The sequence below is a fragment of the Siphateles boraxobius genome, unplaced genomic scaffold (genome assembly GCF_051911475.1).
Source record: "Siphateles boraxobius isolate OS27281-9 unplaced genomic scaffold, OSU_SipBor_1 192, whole genome shotgun sequence".
Lineage (NCBI taxonomy): Eukaryota > Metazoa > Chordata > Actinopteri > Cypriniformes > Leuciscidae > Siphateles > Siphateles boraxobius.
The window spans coordinates 102,501-121,902 of record NW_027508802.1 but is presented as its reverse complement, the minus strand read 5'-3'; the positions used below and the strand labels follow the sequence as shown (position 1 = coordinate 121,902).

The window sequence follows — 19,402 nt, the reverse complement described above, 5'->3', positions numbered from 1 at the left end:
AGCAGAACCATGATCTTAGAAGAAAAGAGTTCAGAGAATATTCCATCACTGGATCGTTTTATATGCAATCATTTAAGACGTTTCTCCTTATAAAACCTTTTTGGCATCAAGTGTTCTTTACAATTGAGTCAAGAACCCTAGAGTTTTTTAGGTTGCTTTGCAGTAAACTTAAACTTCTATACGTTTTTTTTCACCACTTTCATTTCTCGAAGTGCTTTCAGTTCTGCAATAATGTGTTTTAAAGTCCACCTGTGGGAAAATCCAGCTTTTAAAGTTGTTTATTTGGTATTTTTAGTAGACAAACTTTAGTATAAGAACACATATCGATATCGGCCGATAAATGTTATCGTTATGGATGCGATAAGAAAATTAGGCCGATATATCAAAGCAGATAGATAATCGATTATTTAGTTCAGTTGAGAGATGCATGATGGGTTTGAATGATTGGAATAACTTCGAAAAGGAAGATAGTTCAGTGCAGCACAAATCCGTCTCATAGGCTTCATAACATTATAATAAGAGCACGCCTGTAAACGTATGTTGTGAATTCGCCAGTGTTTCAGTGCGTCGAGCGCGTTAAAGATCGCGTCTCTGGAGTCAAGCCTTCACGACAAGCACAGGATGCGTTTGGTTGAGTTAATGATACAGTAAAGCGCTTAATTGTACCGGTGATCATCTTTAGCTTTAGCGTGCGCGGCTCAAACAGCAATGCACATTAATAACTATGATTGGGACTGTCATATACATGCCATTATAATGAGAATAGCTACTACTGTAATAAAACGATGTGAATTCTCTGTTTAGTTGCTGTGGGAATAACGCGTCCAGAACAGCTGGGTTACACAGTCTGACCACAGTCAAGTTCACTTGTGCATTCACGTCATTTTGTGCAGATATATGATAAGTCGTAATATTAATCTCACATAGGATGCGTTTAGTTGATTTAAACAACAGCTAGGAAAGTTCTTCAGTTTCTCTGTGCTCGTTCTCTTCAGCGCGCGCTCGCTCAAACAGCAATGCAAAACATTAAAAGCTATGATTGGGACTGTCATATCATTATAACTGTATACACTATTGTAATAAAAAGTAGTAAATTGATTATCCTTAGCGCTTCAGTTTAACGCTCGTTCTCTTCAGCGCGCGCGCTCAAACAGCAATGATGTCATTTGAAACAGTAAACCTAATATTAAAGATGTTTACTATTACTGTAATATTAAAAATGTAAAAAAAAATTAAAAAAATTGATGCGTTATTATTAATAACTCGTATTATTTTCATCAACAATATAGTTTCATTAAAATAATCTCCTTATTGTCCGTGCGGAGGCGATTTCATTGTATTTATCCATGGCTCGTGCATTTTGTTTCTTTATATGCAGCCCAATGTTATCCAATGACTTGTTTGCATTATTTTGGTATTTTATTTAAATGTTTTTGTTTGGCAATAGATTTATTGATAACACTTTACAATAAGGTCTCATTTGTTAATGCATTAACTAACACAAACTAACACAGAGCAATCGCCTTTGTTAATGTTAGTTAATAAAATATTTGTGTTCATGTTAGTTCACAGTGCATTAACTTTAACAGATACAACTTTGGATCTTAAACATTTCTTATAAAATGTTGAACTAAGATTAATAAATGCTTCACAAGTATTGTTCATTAATTGTTGGTTCATGCTAACTAATACTAACAAAATGAAACCTTATTATAAAGTGTTTCCATTTTTTAATAAAGAAAGTTGGCCATAGGAGTGTAAAATTAATTTGAAAAGTTAAGGAATCTTACACTGGCTCAAACTAGGCTACTATATTGTATATGTTTGATTTATGTTGAAGTGTTTGAGACATGGCTTTTAATGGTGAGCTTTTTGTCTATGTATTCAGGCTATCAAAGCATATCAAAATTTGAATTTAGATTTATCGGCCAATATATCGGTTATCGGCTTTCGAATGTAAAGAATTATCGGTTATCGGCTTTCGAATGTAAAGAATTATCGGTTATCGGCTTTCGAATGTAAAGAATTATCGGTTATCGGCTTTCGAATGTAAAGAATTATCGGTTATCGGCTTTCGAATGTAAAGAATTATCGGTTATCGGCCAAAATTTTAATATCAGTGGATCCCTAATAAAGATAAATAAACCGTATTGATTTTCTGCTCCTCGTCTAGTTTTATTGAAGCACCAGCACCTTCGACATCTCTAGTGACTCTTCCTCAGACGTTTATGTGGCAGAAACCTTTTGTTTGTTTTACATAATGTGTTCCATGAGCTTATATAACCCGCTGAGATTGCACACATGCACTCAAACCACACGCTGAAGATCCCGTTCCACCGCCTGAGAACCTGATCTTCAGTTCCTGAACCTTCACACTGTGGCAAGACCAGAAACGTGCCGCTGACAGAGTTATTAGTCATGAAGGAAAATCTCAAACGATGTCTCCAATATCTTGACTGAAATATTTCTGCTGCTCTGCGGTTCACAATGCATGTCAAAAGTTTGGAATAAATACGATTTCTCAATGTTTTTTAAAAGAAGTTTCTTCTGCTCATCAAGGCTGTGTTTATTTAATCAAAAATACAGTAGAAAAAAATAAAATATTATTCCGATGTAAATCAGCTGTTTTCTGTGTGAATATATAATAAAGTGTAATTTATTCCTGTGATCAAAGCTGAATTTTCAGCATCATTACTCCAGTCTTCAGTGTCACATGATCCTTCAGAAATCACTATAATATGATGATTTGATGCTCAAAAAATATTAATTATTATTATCAGTGTTGAAAACAGTTTGCGCATCAAATCATCATATTATAGTGATTTCTGAAGGATCATGTGACACTGAAGACTGGAGTAATGATGCTGAAAATTCACAGGAATAAATTACACTTTACTATATATTCACATAGAAAAACGCTATTTTAAATCGGAATAATATTTCAAAATTGTTACTGTATTTTGAGCAAATAACTGCAGCTTTTTTTAAGCAGAAGAGACTCTTTCAAAAATATTTAAAAATATGAATTATTCCAAACTTGACCACTGGGGAACATAAGATGACACTTTAATGAAGCTCACATACATTGCCTGTATGAGCTATGAAATAAATCAATGAGAAAATTAACAGTCCTCAAGCGGCTAAATCATTTGTAACTATATCTGTTTGTAATAATCCAGTTAAATATTAATACTAGATTCTGGTTTGGTTTTAACATGTTTTTCAGCCATCAGTTAATTTGCTCAATCAGTGCATCATTATTCGTCTATGAGAGATGATTAGATGTTTCTGGTGAAACAGAATAATGAACGAGAACGGTTTCTCTCTCTCTCTCTCTCTCTGTCTCTCTCTCTCTCTCTCTCTCTCTCTCTCTCTCTCTCTCTGTCTCTCTCTCTGTCTCTCTCTCTCTCTCTCTCTGTCTCTCTCTCTCTCTCTCTGTCTCTCTCTCTGTCTCTCTCTCTCTCTCTCTCTGTCTCTCTCTCTGTCTCTCTCTCTCTCTCTCTCTGTCTCTCTCTCTCTCTCTCTCTCTCTCTGTCTCTCTCTCTCTCTCTCTCTCTCTCTCTCTCTCTCTGTCTCTCTCTCTCTCTCTCTCTCTCTCTCTCTCTCTCTGTCTCTCTCTCTCTCTCTCTCTCTCTCTCTGTCTCTCTCTCTCTCTGTCTCTCTCTCTCTCTCTCTCTCTCTCTCTCTCTCTCTCTCTCTCTGTCACGCATTCTGTGAGATGGTGGACCGACGGTTAAGGACAAAACCCCTGTACTTCTAATCAGCTTAATGTTGGCTTATTCATTGAGGAGGGGAGGGGAGGGGAGGGGGGGGGGGACGGAGCTGCGTTGGTGATTAACAAACGACCGTAGACTTTGGAATCCGTGGAGCCGGACGTTTGCATTGGGATAGAAGGTGTCCGGGTCGTCGCTCCCGGTTTTTCCCATGTTAAGAGGTTTTCCCAGGTCTTCGTTCTCACCCCAGGCCTGCAGATGTTTTCTGAGCTCTGAAAGAGGGAAGTTCAGGCATGCTTTGCATTTTTAGACCCCCTTGTGAAGATTTAGTTTCTCTAAGCTTGTTTTGAGATGAGAGTCCTTCTATCTCTGTCCTGTGTGTGTGTTTAAAATTAACTAGTCAGAAATTAACCAGCTGAGGCTAGACTATTCAGTCTTGAGAAAACCAGAAATTGTCTTCACACAGAACATGTTTTTTTTGCATTGAAAAATGCAAGATGCAAAAATGTCCACCTGATGCAACTTAACTTAAAGTCCTCCTGTAGTCCATCATTTTATCCCTTAAAACTCATCTTTGATCACCAAAATGACACATTTAAGCATTTTTTCCTTCGAAAAATAATTCTTCATGCCTTAAAATACCTTTAATGTAACTCGACACCCTTGCCTCATTTAGAATGCGCTGTTCTATGAATATGCAAATTATTTTTGTCTTAAAGCATATTAAAAACACCACATAGACATATAAACTACATTAAAACGTGGATTTTCACCACAGGGAGACTTTGAGTTCAGTTGCTGCTTTAGAGGAACACGCCGACTTTTTGGGACTTTAGCTTATTCGCCGTATCCCCCAGAGTTAGATAAGTCCATACAAACCTTTTTCATCTCCGTGCGTCTGTAACTCTGTTTGAACAGTCTAAACTCTGTTTAGTTCCCAATATTTATACGGTTAAAAGGTGGCTGTGTCTCATATGACCTTGTTATTTGTACACTCTGTGACTATACAAATCACAACATGTAAATAGGAAAATATTTGGGTTATTTTGTCATTTATTGGGATTGGTATGCTAGCTGTAGCCATTTACATCCAGTCTTTGTGCTAAGCTAGGCTAGCGGTGGGTGCGTCAGACAGAGTTACAGCACGCACGGAGATGAAAAGGGTATGTATGGACTTATCTAACTCTGGGGGATACGGTGAATAAGCTAAAGTCCAAAAAAGTTGGCGTGTTCCTTTAAATTAAGTTCAATCAAATCGGCTGTGCAAAAGTCATGCAACTCATTTTTAAAGTCTTGTCTAGTTGAATCTTGCATAACTTAATACTGTTGAAATTGGTTGCATGAGTTAAAGTAATAGAAAAACAATGGAACACATTCTGTGTCAACATGTGAAAACTGGTCGAGCTTGCAACACCAAGATCATAGGTTCGATTCTCGATGAATGCAGTGCTTCGCCAAAGTCATAGGACATGAGATGCTTCACATTTAAGACGATTATTTATATCTTTTGCTTTAGTGTGCCAGTGGGAAATTTCTCCAGGCCTGCAAGGTTTTAGAAATTGCTAAAATAAGTAAGCACTTCTCTAACTAATAAAACCAATGATTGGTTTGACCAGCCTTTTGCTTTGTCCCAAGAATACCTGTGCAGCATTTCTAGGAGTTTGTTGTAGCATGTTTCCATGAGTAAAATATATAAATAACCAGTTAACGGTCAGTGTTTTATATTTTAGTTAATATTTTTGTTATCATTCGAAAGCTTAAACACTCAAAATTCATCCTGTGGAAACTGTTTTGAAGCAATTCAAATTCTGTGATATCAACTTCAAATTTGGAACAATTTTTTTAGATTTTCTAGCAACTCTAGAGGCTAAATTATTTAGTAAAATATATATTTTGTATCAATCAAATGTAATTTGCTTTACAGTAAACTTCTGTAAATTCTGTAAGTGCTTTCACTTCTGAGATAATCTGCTGCATGTCTCTTTAAAAAGACCAACCGTTTCTATTCCAGAGCATTCATGAACCACAACCATTGAAGTTCAGATCTATGATAAAATAAGAGGGATTAACGTTTAACATGTTAAAACAAGTGATTTTTTCTTCAGCGTTCGCCAATCGCACGCCAACTGCAAACCAGTTTTGGGTGCCAAATGTAAAATGCAACGTCTTTTTAAAGTCATTTCTACAGCGCTTTAACAATATAGAGTTTCACAGCAGCTTTACAGTGATAATAGGAGATTACAGTAACAGAGATTGTTTGGCTTTACAGCAGATCTAGAATAAAGTTATTGTCCAGATAAAGTTAGTTTTGATTGATTCACTTCCATTGTAAAGATCATTAGTTATTCACTAGCCGGCCACTAACACACACCGTTATAACAGAAAACTTTTAATGCGTTCTGGCCGTTCATTCACACAACAGTGTTTGGGTCTCGAGAACGCAAACTTTGAAACAGGTTCCAAGGTGCAAGCGTTGAACATTTTTGAAAAACGTTATCATCTTCTCCACGTAAACTTCAAAAACACAAACCTGTGAAAGCGCTGACGGCGCGCACATGCGCATCACGTGTTTAGTCTATAGGTATACCCGTTTCAATATATATGTGCACAGGCGTGTGTCTTTCTCTACAAATTGACCTTACCAAATTACTTGTCTGGCCTTTAAAATTTATAATACAGATTTTTATCACTATGTGAACTGGAATCATTTTGACAACGTTTTAAATCCCAAGATGTTGAAAATGTGACAAGCTGAGCTCAGGCTGGCACGAGAGAAGGTTTTTTCTTCCTGCAGTTCTGCTGAGCTTGAAGGTTTTGGGTGCGTTACATCTGCTAGATAGATTTCTGTCAGCTGCTCTCCAGTGGCAGCGAGAGGATCAGATCTGCGAGTCCATGTTACGCTCTGCCTGAACACCTCAGCACACATTGCTGCTCTTAAAATGGCTGCCCTTGAAGCTCAAAGCATCTGTGGCGCTCAGTGTCTGTCAGAAGCACATGAAAGCTTCACAGATTTCACCCCATTAGGTTTCGACAGACAGACTGCTAGGTGCAATTTGCGTCGTTTTATGTCTTATATTTTCCAGTTTGTGTTATCTCCTCTACCTGGGTTTGTCCAGATATGGATGTAACTTTGTTCCTCTGGAGTACCGGAACAGATCCGGGCGGAGCTGAAACTCGACCTCGAGAGACAATAGGTGAACCTGCCCTGGGACACACTGGCAGTGTTGTTCAGAATGAAGGTGGAAACCAGTATCTGCTTTTACGGTTTGAGGCCACAGGTGATAAGATGTAGGTGTGAGGGCTCGGATGTCTTTATTCTCTTCTCATCCGGCAGGAATTCCAACCATTCAGTCATGAAACCTGTTTTCTCTTCTGTTGGTAAAGTCTACACTCTATAGAATCTTAAAGGGTTCCATCAGGCGCTTCATATATCGAACCTTTTCCCATCATGGGGTCATTTTATGGATTTAGCTTCAATTCATTTTTAATTTCAAGGAAATGTTATGATTTAAACAGCTCATAAACATACTTTATCAATAGAAACAATTGAAATAACCTGTTAAACACGAAAGTATTATGCAATTATTTGACGTTTCTCCTTATATAGAACCTCTTTGGAATAAAGTCAAGAACCCTAAAGTTGTAAATAGACCCCCATTGAACCTTTTTGGCATAAAGGTTCTTTAAATTTAAGTCAAGAACCCTAGAGTTTTATATAGAACCCCATTGGACCTTTTAGGCATAAACCTTTCTTTAAATTTGTGTCAAGAACTATAGAGTTCTAAATAGACCCCCATTGGACTTTTTGGCATAAAGGTTTTTTAAAATTGAGTCAAGAACCCTTGAGTTTTATATAGAACCTCATTGGACTTTTTGGCATAAAGGTTTTTTAAAATTGAGTCAAGAACCCTTGAGTTCTATATAGAAGCTCATTGAACCTTTTTGTCTAACACTGTGTCCTAACAAAATGTTATGTGATGCCACGGCACGCAATAAAAGGCATCTTTTCCATATTATCAAGAGTTTTTGTACTCTTGACACATTATTTTTACCCACCCACATGGCATTGGTGACATCAGATGAAAAACAGTAATATTGTAATAACATATTACCTTTTGATGTAAGCAAACTATTTATTTATTTTTGCTTTCGGAATTGCATGCACTGATATTAGTGCAAAATTAAATAGTAAATAGTGGATTTTGATTTTACGTCATCTTTAAGTCACATATGTTGTATGATAACTGTAGATCATGCTTTTGTGTCTCTTATTTCAAGAACAATTGCAAATCATGTCCTTGACAGTATTTTGGTCCCTTTGTGAATGCAGAGTTACCTCACTGATTTTATCTTGTCTCATCCTCAGTTCCCAGTGAAAATGGCCCTTGTAACTTTAGGAGTGACTAAGAATCAAGTAGAATCTATTTTTGTTTGCTTTTACAGCATTCAAGGCCTCCTCTTATGTGTAGCATTGCACTAAACCCATATAATTCTGGCCTTGACATTGAGGCCTTTTCTTGCAGAACTCACCCAGAGAATGTGTTCTGATGTGTGAGCCAGCCAAGGCTGAAGAATCACTCTGGTCTTTGTTGATTGCTCTCAGATATGCAGAGCTGGTACAGTGCTGTACGGCAGCTAAAATGCATGCTGTTGTTGAGTTCATGCTAACACTCATGTCCTTGCCACACACGGATCACAATGAGAATGACCCATGATGAAAGAAAAACGTGTTCGTGTATCTGTTCATGGTCTTTTACTGGAAGACACGCTTAGTGTTGTAAAGAAAACCATTACTCTTTGCAGCGGTTGCGGTTTTATATATATATACATATATATTACATTTTTTTTGGGGGGGGGGGGGAGGGGGCATAAGGTTTACATGAGGTCAGTGCTGAATTAGTTTCATTCAAATCATATGTTCCTAACATACTCTGTAATTTCTGGCTCAGCTTGTAGATTTTCGTGAAAATATTTTATTGGCTTATGAAAATGTTCACTGCAGTCTAATGAAATATTGCAATTTTCCTCAAATACTACAGAGATTTGTGCATGGACAGCATGTGTATGTGCTGAATTTGGCTTTTGTATTAATGAAAAAGTATTGATCTGGGACTGAATCATACTTTGTTTCAGGTCATTGATTGGCACAGTTGCCGGGTGCTCTTAGGTCATGGGACATAATAATGCCACCTCCAAGTGACAGCCCGCCCCATAATCCTTTGTGTTTGCACTGCATCTCTGAAGCCCTGAGCATTCCTCATCCCTCTGCGGATTCACTCAATCTTATTTCAGAAGGGCTAGATGCAATCTGATGGAACATGCTGATGTAAATACCAAGGCCCACTGGTGTGCTCCAGCTGAGGCTTATCCCTGGGTAATAAAAAATGGAACAAATCAGCCCATAATCCCTCCTCAGCTATTGTTCTTGGAGCAGACTGACCACTCACCAAAAAAAGATAGATTCTTCTGTTGTATCATGTATTCGTCTCTTTTGTGTGAAATAAAATGGTATAAAATGTCCTTTCCAAGTATATACTCTTACCCCTTTCTCTCTTTCTGTCTCTAAACAGGTTTCCCTGATTTTCCAGGGAGTCCTAAGCGATGGAAGTGCTGCAGTGCGATGGCTGTGATTTCCGTGCAGAGACGAATGATGAGCTCAAGGCGCACATACAAGACGTCCATACGGCCTTCCTTCAGCCCACAGAAGTGGGAGAAGTTGAGGAGTCTCCCAGTCGGTCCAGGTCAAACTCAATAAACTCCCACAGCCAAACAGAGGACGAGGAAGACTTGACCAATCACGATTATGACTCCTTGAAAAAGGACGCAGGTATATCAACATTTCTTATTGCAACCTGAAATAGAAATGTATGATGAGTGCACTCTTCTAGAAGTAAAGAAACCACATCAGAACAGTCATTCTGATATTCTAATTTGTGTGAAATTAAATCGCTCAAGGTTTTTCTTTATCTGTTCATGTTTTAGGCATCCACTCCTTTAACAAAGATCTTGGGCACTCCTCCGGTTCAAAGAAAGCTAAACACAACCAATCAGCAAAGCCTTCAAGCAAAACATCAACTTCGTTTTTTCAGTGCAAGTTCTGTGTGCGGTACTTTAGATCTAGCTCTCTTCTCATTGAACACACCAGGAAGGTCCATGGAGAAGCAAGCGATGAGAGATCCTTCAAAACTTCCAAGCAGGCCAGCTGCAGCGCTACTACTTATGATGGTGTAGGAACTGTCTTTTCCTGCCAGTATTGCACTTATAAATCCCCACACAGAGCACGGATTCTGAAACACCAGAAAGTGCATCACAAAGAAGGTCTACCAGGCCACTCGGCTCCTGTCGAAGCAGAAGTTCTGGATGTAGACTCTGAAGCCTCCTCCGTTGAAGAACAGAGTGAAGAGTCACCAGGGAATGTAGAACGTCGTGTGTTGGAATCTATGATCAAACCCCAGTCAAAAGGAAGCTTTAACTGTGAGTGGTGTGGCTTTCAGACTTTGCAAAGGCAGCAGTTAGCAGATCACATGATGAAGAAACACCGTAACATGGTGAAGATTATGGTATCATTGCAACAGCCCAAAATGCATGATGGAAGTGTAGGATCCAGCAAGTCTGATTCGGCTTCATCTAGGAGAAGCACTCCAACCTCCAATTTAAACCTGAACGATCTACCGAGCAATGAAGGTTCCTCCACAAATGCCTCGTCAATCAAAGGATCCTCTGCCAATGCATCACTCAAGTCCACTTCAGGGATATCAAGTTTTCACTACTCACAGCTCACAGCAAAAATACCTAACAGCACAGGATCTTCCATACTGTCAGAGAGATCGACTTTCACCATGTCAGATATGTCTAGGTCTGGCATGGATCTAGATGCCAGCATTCTGAATGATTCCAGAAGCAGTTCAGATGATGAACTCGGTGACTTGGAGGATCCCCATTTCACGGAGCCAGCTGAGGATTCTACTAAGCTGCTTCTGTCAGAAGAGGATAATGACCTGCTAGAAACTAAAGGAGTTCCATTCAAAAGACACATGAACAGGTTCCAGTGCCCTTTCTGCTCCTTCTTGACCATGCACCGACGTAGTATTTCTCGTCACATAGAGAACATACACTTATCTGGCAAAGCTACGGTGTATAAATGTGACAAGTGCCCCTTTCTTTGCACCAACCCACTAAAGCTTGACACGCACAAAAAATGTCATGGTGGGTCTTCCGAATGGGACACCATGGACTTACCCAGTGAAAGTCTAGATGGTCAAGGTGAACGCTCCGAGCCCGTGAATGGAGGAAACAGCGGCTCAAAAATCAATGGGAAAAAATCCAATGCAGTCGAGGAACAGCAGGGTCCTCATCGGTGCTCACTGTGTAACTTCTCCACCATCACACTGAAAGGTCTACGTGTCCACCAGCAACACAAACACTCGTACTGTGATGGAACAAAAGTTACTGCTCTAGAGGGTTTTTCCAATGAGCAGCAAGATTCTGAGTCTGATTCCTACAGCTCCTCAAGCTTTGTTCAGAAAACTCAAACATCAATCCTTGGATTTTCAACCAAGAAGCACCTTATTGGGAAGACAGCAAGAAAGTCCATCAACGATTTGCCCTTGGATCTCTCTCCTATCAAAAAACGGACAAGGATTGATGAAATTGCAAATAATCTCCAGAGCAAGATTAGTCAAAGCCAACAGCACGAGGATGTGATTAACCTTGAAGAGATGGATGATGACGTGGAGGAGAATGGCAATCACGTCGATGTAGAAGCAAGCAGAGAGAGAGAAACTTCTGATGCTCAAAGTCAGCACTACACATTCAACACTCATCCTGTTAGGAATTCTGGAGGTCTTCAGACAGAGCGTGGCGTTGGGAAAAGAAAGCGCAGTCTGCAGTCCAAACTCGGATCAAGAAACATTCCGGTTCAGTTAACCATTTCTGATGATGAAGAAAATTATAGTGCCTCTTTGGAATCTAAAGATGCCCAAGATCAAAGCAGTCAAGATGGCAGGGAGACGTATCAGGACAATGTTGAATACACTGAGGTACCCGGGAACCTGTTCTACTGCAAACATTGTGAGTACCAAAACAAGTCCGCTCGCAGTGTCAGCACACACTACCAGAGGATGCACCCTTACATCAAGTTTAGCTTCAGATACATCCTGGACCCAGAGGATCAGAGCGCAGTCTTCCGTTGTCTTGAGTGCTTCATCGAATATAAGAACTTTAATGATCTGCACCAGCACTATATGACGCACCATCCAGAAGCAAGCAACGTTTTGAACTTTAACCAGCCAGATCTGGTGTATATGTGCCGTTTCTGTTCCTACACAAGTCCAAATGTGCGGAGTCTGATGCCCCATTATCAAAGAATGCACCCTTCAGTGAAGATCAACAATGCCATGATTTTTTCCAGCTACATGGTCGATCAGCCTCAGAAGAGTGTTTCGGAGTCCCAAACCCTAAGAGAAATCTTGAATTCTGGGCCGAAGAGTTTAAGCTCCTCCTCGTCTGGGTCCAGATCATCATCCAGTCCGGCTCTCAAAAGCATCTGCAAAACGCCAGAAGCAAACACAGAGGCTGAAGTTATTCGAGAAGGTCTGGGTGGTAATGTGGTGGTGTATGACTGTGATGTATGTTCTTTCTCAAGTCCCAACATGCACTCAGTGCTGGTCCATTATCAGAAAAAACACCCCGAGCAAAAGGCCTCATACTTCCGAATACAGAAGACAATGCGGGTCATATCTGTTGACCGAGCACAGTTGTCGAGCAATTCAACCTACAGCCTAACCAGCACCCCCAAGTCTTCGAACGCCACCCTACCTATGGCTCTGGATGAAGATGTTTATTATTGCAAACACTGTGTCTACAACAACCGCTCTGTAGTGGGCGTTCTGGTCCACTATCAAAAGCGACATCCAGAGATTAAGGTGACGGCAAAGTACATAAAGCAGGCACCCCCAACCCCAGGACTGCTGAAACTCATGGACGAGTTACAGATCGCACCCCCTAAACAGTTTTTGAAGCAATTCAACAACAACGGGATTGAAGGGTCAGGTAATTCCAACACTAAAGGAGCATCCGACAAAGGGGAACCTGAAATGCTGTTCTTCTGCCAGCACTGCGACTATGGGAACCGCACTGTGAAGGGAGTGTTGATTCACTACCAGAAGAAGCACAGGGACGTGAAAGCCAATGCCGACCTCGTCCGTAGACATACAGCTGTGGTCCGGAGTCAGAGAGAAAGAGCGCAGATGATCCATGCGGGAAGTTCCACATCCACTGCAACTGTAGCTACTGAAGCAGACAAATCCAGGTCGTTGCGATCTTTGAAGTGTAGACACTGTGTGTACACGTCTCCTTATGTGTATGCCTTGAAGAAGCATTTGAAGAAGGATCATCCTACTGTGAAGGCCACGGCCATGACGATCTTACACTGGGCTTATCAGGATGGTTTGTTGGAGGCTGGTTATCACTGTGAGTGGTGCATATATTCCCACGCTGAACCAAGCGGGCTGCTCATGCATTACCAAAGACGCCACCCTGAGCACAACGTCGACTACACTTATATGGCCAGCAAGCTGTGGGCTGGTCCTGATACTTCCACAAGCAGACAGGGGGGGAACTCTGAAACGAAGCATTACCAATGCAGAGATTGTGCCTTTGAGGCGTGCTCCATCTGGGACATCACTAACCATTACCAAGTAGTGCACCCTTGGGCCATTAAAGGTGATGAATCTGTCCTCATCGACATTATCAAGGGGAACCAAGCACCTGATAAGCTGCTAGCCAAAGGACACGTTTCGACATCCAGTCTGTTCAATAGTCAACAGCAAGAAGAGACTGCAGTTGAAGTCAGTCGCCCAACACATGAGCGCCAATCTAATCTCTCTCTGTCTGCCACCTCATTAATTTCAAATAACCCGTACCAGTGCACCGTGTGCTTGTCCGAGTACAACAGTCTTCATGGGCTTCTGACCCACTATGGCAAGAAACACCCGGGTATGAAAGTGAAAGCTGCTGACTTTGCTCAGGAAGCAGACATTAACCCTAGCTCAGTTTACAAGTGCAGACACTGTCCGTACGTGAACTCTCGCATCCACGGAGTTCTCACACACTACCAGAAACGACATCCTTCCATCAAAGTCACGGCTGAGGACTTTGCTGATGATGTCGAGCACGTACATGAGTTAACCAGCGAGGGCGATGAGCGATCTAAAACACAGAGGCAGGGCTATGGTGCGTACCGCTGCAAGATGTGCCCTTATACACACGGCACTTTAGAGAAACTCAAGATACACTATGAGAAATATCATAACCAACCTGCTGCAGACATGTTCAAAGGATCCGCCACGCAGTCGCCGGCTAGAAGAGACGATTCGGTTGCTGAATGCAGTAGCAACAGGGTGACCGAAGTCTCAGAGATGTGTGACTTCGACATCACACTTTCCGAAGTCGCAAAGAGCGACAAGAACACTGTGTTTAATTGTCAGCTGTGCAAATACTTCTGCTCCACCCGGAAGGGTATTGCTCGCCACTACCGTATCAAGCATAACAATGTCAGAGCGCAGCCTGAGGGAAAGAACAACGTCTTTAAATGTGCGCTCTGCGCCTACACCAACCCCATCCGCAAAGGCCTCGCAGCACACTACCAGAAACGCCACGACATCGATGCTTACTACACGCATTGCTTGGCAGCATCCAAGACAGTGAGTGAGAAACCAAACAAGGTGATGGTGCCCTTGGCATCAGAAGCAGAGGCTCCAGCGATGAGTGAGGAGCTGAGGCTCGCGGTGGACCGAAGAAAATGTTCGCTCTGCTCCTTCCAGGCTTTCAGCAGGAAGAGTATTGTTTCTCATTACATAAAGCGCCATCCTGGAGTCTTTCCCAAAAAGCAGCCTTCCAGCAAACTGGGCCGTTACTTTACTGTGATCTATTCCCAGGAAGCAGAGAAACCTCCATCCACGGAGGAGTTGGAAATAGTTGAAGTTAAGGATGAGGTGGAGCCTGAAGGTGAAGTGGACTGGCTTCCCTTTAAATGTCTGAAATGCTTCAAGCTCTCGTTCAGCGCGGAAGAGCTACTGGTGATGCATTACAACGACTGCCACAGCAAGGAACTCAAGTGGGATTTCGTCACCATCCCAAGCCCTGCAGAAGATGGGACGGAGCTCTACCAGTGCACCCACTGTGAAATCAAGTTCTTGACCCTTCCAGTACTCGGCGTCCATCTGATGAACCACAATGAGGATTTCCAGAAAAGAGCCATGAGGCTGGAAAGAAGAAAACAGCTTCAAAGCAAGCAGAGGACGACAGAGCCACCGGAAGCCAAACCAGAGAATAAGGTGAGCCTCGTAATGTGTTAAAGGTGACATATTATGCCCCTTTTAATATAAATGTATGGTGTCTTATGGTAATATAAATGATTGGTTCACAGAGAAAGGCTTACCAAAACAAAGTTACTGAGTTTCACTTTTCACATTTTCTGGCCCGATTATAGCACTTAAACACGGAAAAAGTCAGATTTTCATGATACGTCCCCTTTAAAAGCGAGTTTTGCAAACAAGCACAATGCAACACAACTAGACACTGCAAGCATGCAGCATCACTACAGCTTAATTATAAATGCAAGTGGTTCAAATAACTAGATTGCATCAGTAAAGTTTGATGTCATTGTCTCTCTTTACAGGTGGAGAGCACACCTGATAAGACTCCCGTCGGCTACAGGTGCAACTTCTGTGTGGAGGTCCACCCCACCCTTCGGGCCATCTGTAACCACCTGAGAAAGCATGTGCAGTACGGCGAGGCCAAGGAGGGACACGTGAAGGTACGAGCACCATCTTTCAGATAGCTTTAAACAGTTTCATTTGTTCTAAAGCCTGTTTTATTTTCAACTTCCCATCTGTTTACATTTTCAGTCTCATTAGACTCCAGCATAATGTCTATATTAAGTCTTTTCCCTGAGCTGGCCTCATCGTCTTCTCAACTGCATTCACGGCCCGTTTGGACCTTCCGCTTAAGTGTGTTTTTCTCTTGTTTGCATGGTTAAACTGCTACAATTCAGCTGCACATTCAATGAAATACACAAATAAAGGCAAATCCTGCAGAAGAAACACGGAAAATGGATGAGCGCAGTGTTTTGACTTCTGCTTGAACTCAAGTGTGTTTTATTTCATCGTGTGGGCATTCATGAAGAAAACCTTGAACGTTCCGTAAAGTTGATCACGTAATTAAATATTGTGGCCTTGAGTTACACATTTTGCATATAGAGAATGAAAGATTTTCTTCTTTTTCTAAAGCTGAATGTGATGCTGCCTTGGACTAAATACGTTTTTTTGAGGGCAACAATTTGCTATCCATCTTTTGGAACCGCCTTTGTTTTGGAAGCGCATCTATGATGCCATAAAATGCTCCCTAGGTAGGGTAGTTGACGTGCCTATTTAAAAGGTATTCGGTTAACATTTATGTGAATGGAAAGTGTTTTTCATGTCAACTTTTAATCAACCTTTGACTTCACTAGTGGATTCAAAATTGTTATGCACTGCGACAAATTAAATTTCAAAAGTCTTACGAGCTTTTCTGAATTCATAGTATGCAAAAAGCTGTTTAAAGACTAGTGCATAATCTTTTTCATTACTTTAATTTCAATCAGATAATGCAGTTGCATTTGTGGTTGGAATATAAATATATACAGGAATGTGTGTGAGTGTGATGGATTTATTAATGAGGACTTTCACAGTGTTTAAGGTGCAGAAGGCTGCATTCACACACGCTCAAGCCTGTTTATCGCAGCAGAATCCTCAGACTGGCAAACCCTCCGTCTCTCTGAAGAGAAGGCCAGTTAGGGGGCGTGACGGTGTGCGTGGAGAGTGGCGTAAGCGTCTTAGTGTTAGTGTTCCACTGGGAGTGCCAGGACGCTGGCAGGGAGGATTTGAATGGGATCCCAGTGAGGATCAGCAGACAGAGGCCAGGATAGGGCCGGATCACACCGGACACTAGGGGGCAGTGCTCACACACACACACCCGCTCGCACACACACTCACACGCTCAAAGACTCTGAGGAGAGACACAAGGGCAGGAATTTTTCAGTTTGATTTTTTTATTTTAAAATTATATTATTTTAATTTAGCATTATTATGATTTAATAAATAGCTTTTCATCAATTTGAAGCCCAGTTTGGGTTACTATGTAGAAAATATGCTAGTATGCTAGTGTTTTAATAATGGTCATGAAAGGGAAGTTGTGCTCATTTCTTCTCTATTGTTCCGTATATCCGAGTGAAACGCTTCTGAAACAAGAACAAATGTAGGGCGAAGCTTGATTGTGTCTGATTGATTGGATGGTTGTGGTTTGCTATTGGTGGGTCTCATTTGAGTGACAGGTTGCCCCGCCCACATCATCAGAGAAGAGATGCTGCAAGAGGAAGTTATTCTGATTCAAGATTACCAGGAACATGAATTCAAAACAATAATAATAAATAATTTAGAATAAACAGCAATAATCTATAAAAAATAACAATTTCATGTGACTTAAAATGTTAAATATGCCACGTCACATTGGCCTCACTGTGTGGTGACTTCTAATTATTATCATGCACATTGTTTTTTGTGTGTATTTTTAAACTTTAAGTGTTAAAAAATATCTGTCAGATCAAAATATTGACTCAACTATGGGTTGTGAAAAATCAATCACTTCCGGTTCATTTATGATGGTGGAATTAAAAGGTCAAACCGGTCATCTAGTTTGCATTGACAAACTCATCATTTCTTGAAATTCTGCAAATCTAGTTCTCTGTCTTTCAATGTGTTTGGCTCTGATTGGCTGACGGTGCAGAGGAGCATCTGAAGTGCAGGGTCAGTTCTCTCTCTCTCGCGCGCTCTCGCTCGCTCTCTCTCTCTCCCCTCTCTCTCTTCTCTCTCTCTCTCTCTCTCTCTCTCTCTCTCTATCTCTCTCTCTCTCGCGCTCTCGCTCGCTCTCTCTCTCTGTCTCTCTCTCTCTGTCTCTCTCTCGCTCTCTCTCTCTCTCTCACTCTCTGTCTCTGTCTCTATCTCTCTCTTTCTCTCTGAGATGCTGAATTTGCTGTGGGCTGTAAAGTAGCAGATGTCTCAGAAACACACAGGAACCTCTTGGCCGTTTCTAAATTAAGAAAGAGGGATGTCCCGATAGTACAGGAAGACTCAGAGAGCTTTAACGGCCGTAATCAAACTCTGATCATCTGTGCTTCTGCCCTGAGAGAAATATCATATCAGACTGTCAAGTTATCATTTATTCATGCATTTATTTAAATGTCACAGACCTTAAGCATGTCAAAAACATGTAGAGGTTTATTTCACTACACAATGAAGAAATATATATATATATATATTCAGACTCAGGTCTTGACATTAACACCCGCCAAATGCGTGTGTATTTCATTAGTGGCGTGTAATGCAGTCATTCCTACTAACCACTTTAGCGTATTGAATTTTATATATAATATATACTTTTTAAAATTGTAGTCTTTTAATTAAAAGGCATCTGAAATAATAAACTAAGTACAATATAGGGTTGTCAAAAAATATATATATATATATTTTTTTTTTACAGGGCTTGAATCTCAGTGTGGGATAATTTTACTCGTTCCCTCTCTCACACCCAAAGCGCACATGCATAAAAATGCCTCTCAGTACTAAATTGAGTTCTTTTTCACTGCTTATTGTGCTTAAACAGTCAAAATAATATCAAAATGCTAGTTTCACATACGTATTAAGTCAAAGTAAACAGTTGAGGAAGAAAACGCATGTAACAGTATATTGGATCCGTGCGTCAGGTCTTAAAGCGACAGCAGCCTAGTATACCGGCTGCCAAATTATCAGAAAATATTAAAAATATCTAAATGGCAGTGTTCCCCATGGTATCGATGTCAGAACTGTGGCCAGTGAAAATGCTGAGTGGCTTGTAACTTTGGAAAACCACTTGCTACAGTGGCTGGTGAGCAAAAAAGCCCTCGTCAAGCCCTGTATATAGTTAATTCTAAAATCATTGTAATATGCTGGTTTGGTTTTTGTTGATTAATATGTTTCTTATTTTCATGATTTTTTTGAAATATTATATTAGAATGATTTCTGAAAGATCGTGTGAGTGAAGACTGGAAGGATGATGCTGAAAATCTCATGAATAAATTACAGTTTACTATACTGTATATTCACAAAGAAAAAAAGAATTGTAATATTTCACAATTTCATAATACAACTAGTTTTGATTGAATAAATGCAGCCTGAAGCCGAGCAGACTTTCGACTGGTAGTGGAGAGTTCCTTTAATATGACTGTATGACTAATTTCAGTCAACTTTAATTTTTATAATTTTATATTTAACAATATTTTTACGACATTATTTTCCTGTTATCTCTGTAAAGCTGCTTTGAAACAATCTGTATTGTATAAAGCTCTATATAAATAAAGGTGACTTGACTTGACTTTAGAAATTTCCTCTGACAGCAGGAAGCAGCAGAGACTGTTCCCGATCCCGATCCCGGAATAACCAACGGCGAGGATGTGGATGCGGTGACCCCTGACCCTTTGGATACTTCAGTCGCCATGGAGACCGAGGAGCCGGTGGAAGTGGGCCCGCCGGAGCCGGAAAAGCCTCGTGTTGTTCCCGGTCATCCGTGTGGGATGTGCAACCGCATGTTCATGTCCATGCAGGGCCTTCGCTCTC

General features: G+C 40.8%; 1 protein-coding gene across 3 annotated transcripts in view; it reads left to right on the top strand.

The window, feature by feature from the left end:
* Positions 1-19,402, top strand: part of znf462 (zinc finger protein 462) — a 111,738-nt gene that overhangs the window by 25,031 nt on the left and 67,305 nt on the right. For all 3 annotated transcript variants that reach the window (XM_077235444.1, XM_077235445.1, XM_077235446.1), the window contains exons 2-5: positions 9,284-9,540; positions 9,696-15,049; positions 15,394-15,531; positions 19,183-19,402. The exon at positions 19,183-19,402 is cut by the window's right edge and continues 91 nt beyond it. In XM_077235444.1, coding sequence (XP_077091559.1) covers positions 9,315-9,540; positions 9,696-15,049; positions 15,394-15,531; positions 19,183-19,402 — 5,938 coding nt within the window. In that variant the 5' untranslated portion in view covers positions 9,284-9,314. The remainder of the gene's footprint in view (positions 1-9,283; positions 9,541-9,695; positions 15,050-15,393; positions 15,532-19,182) is intronic.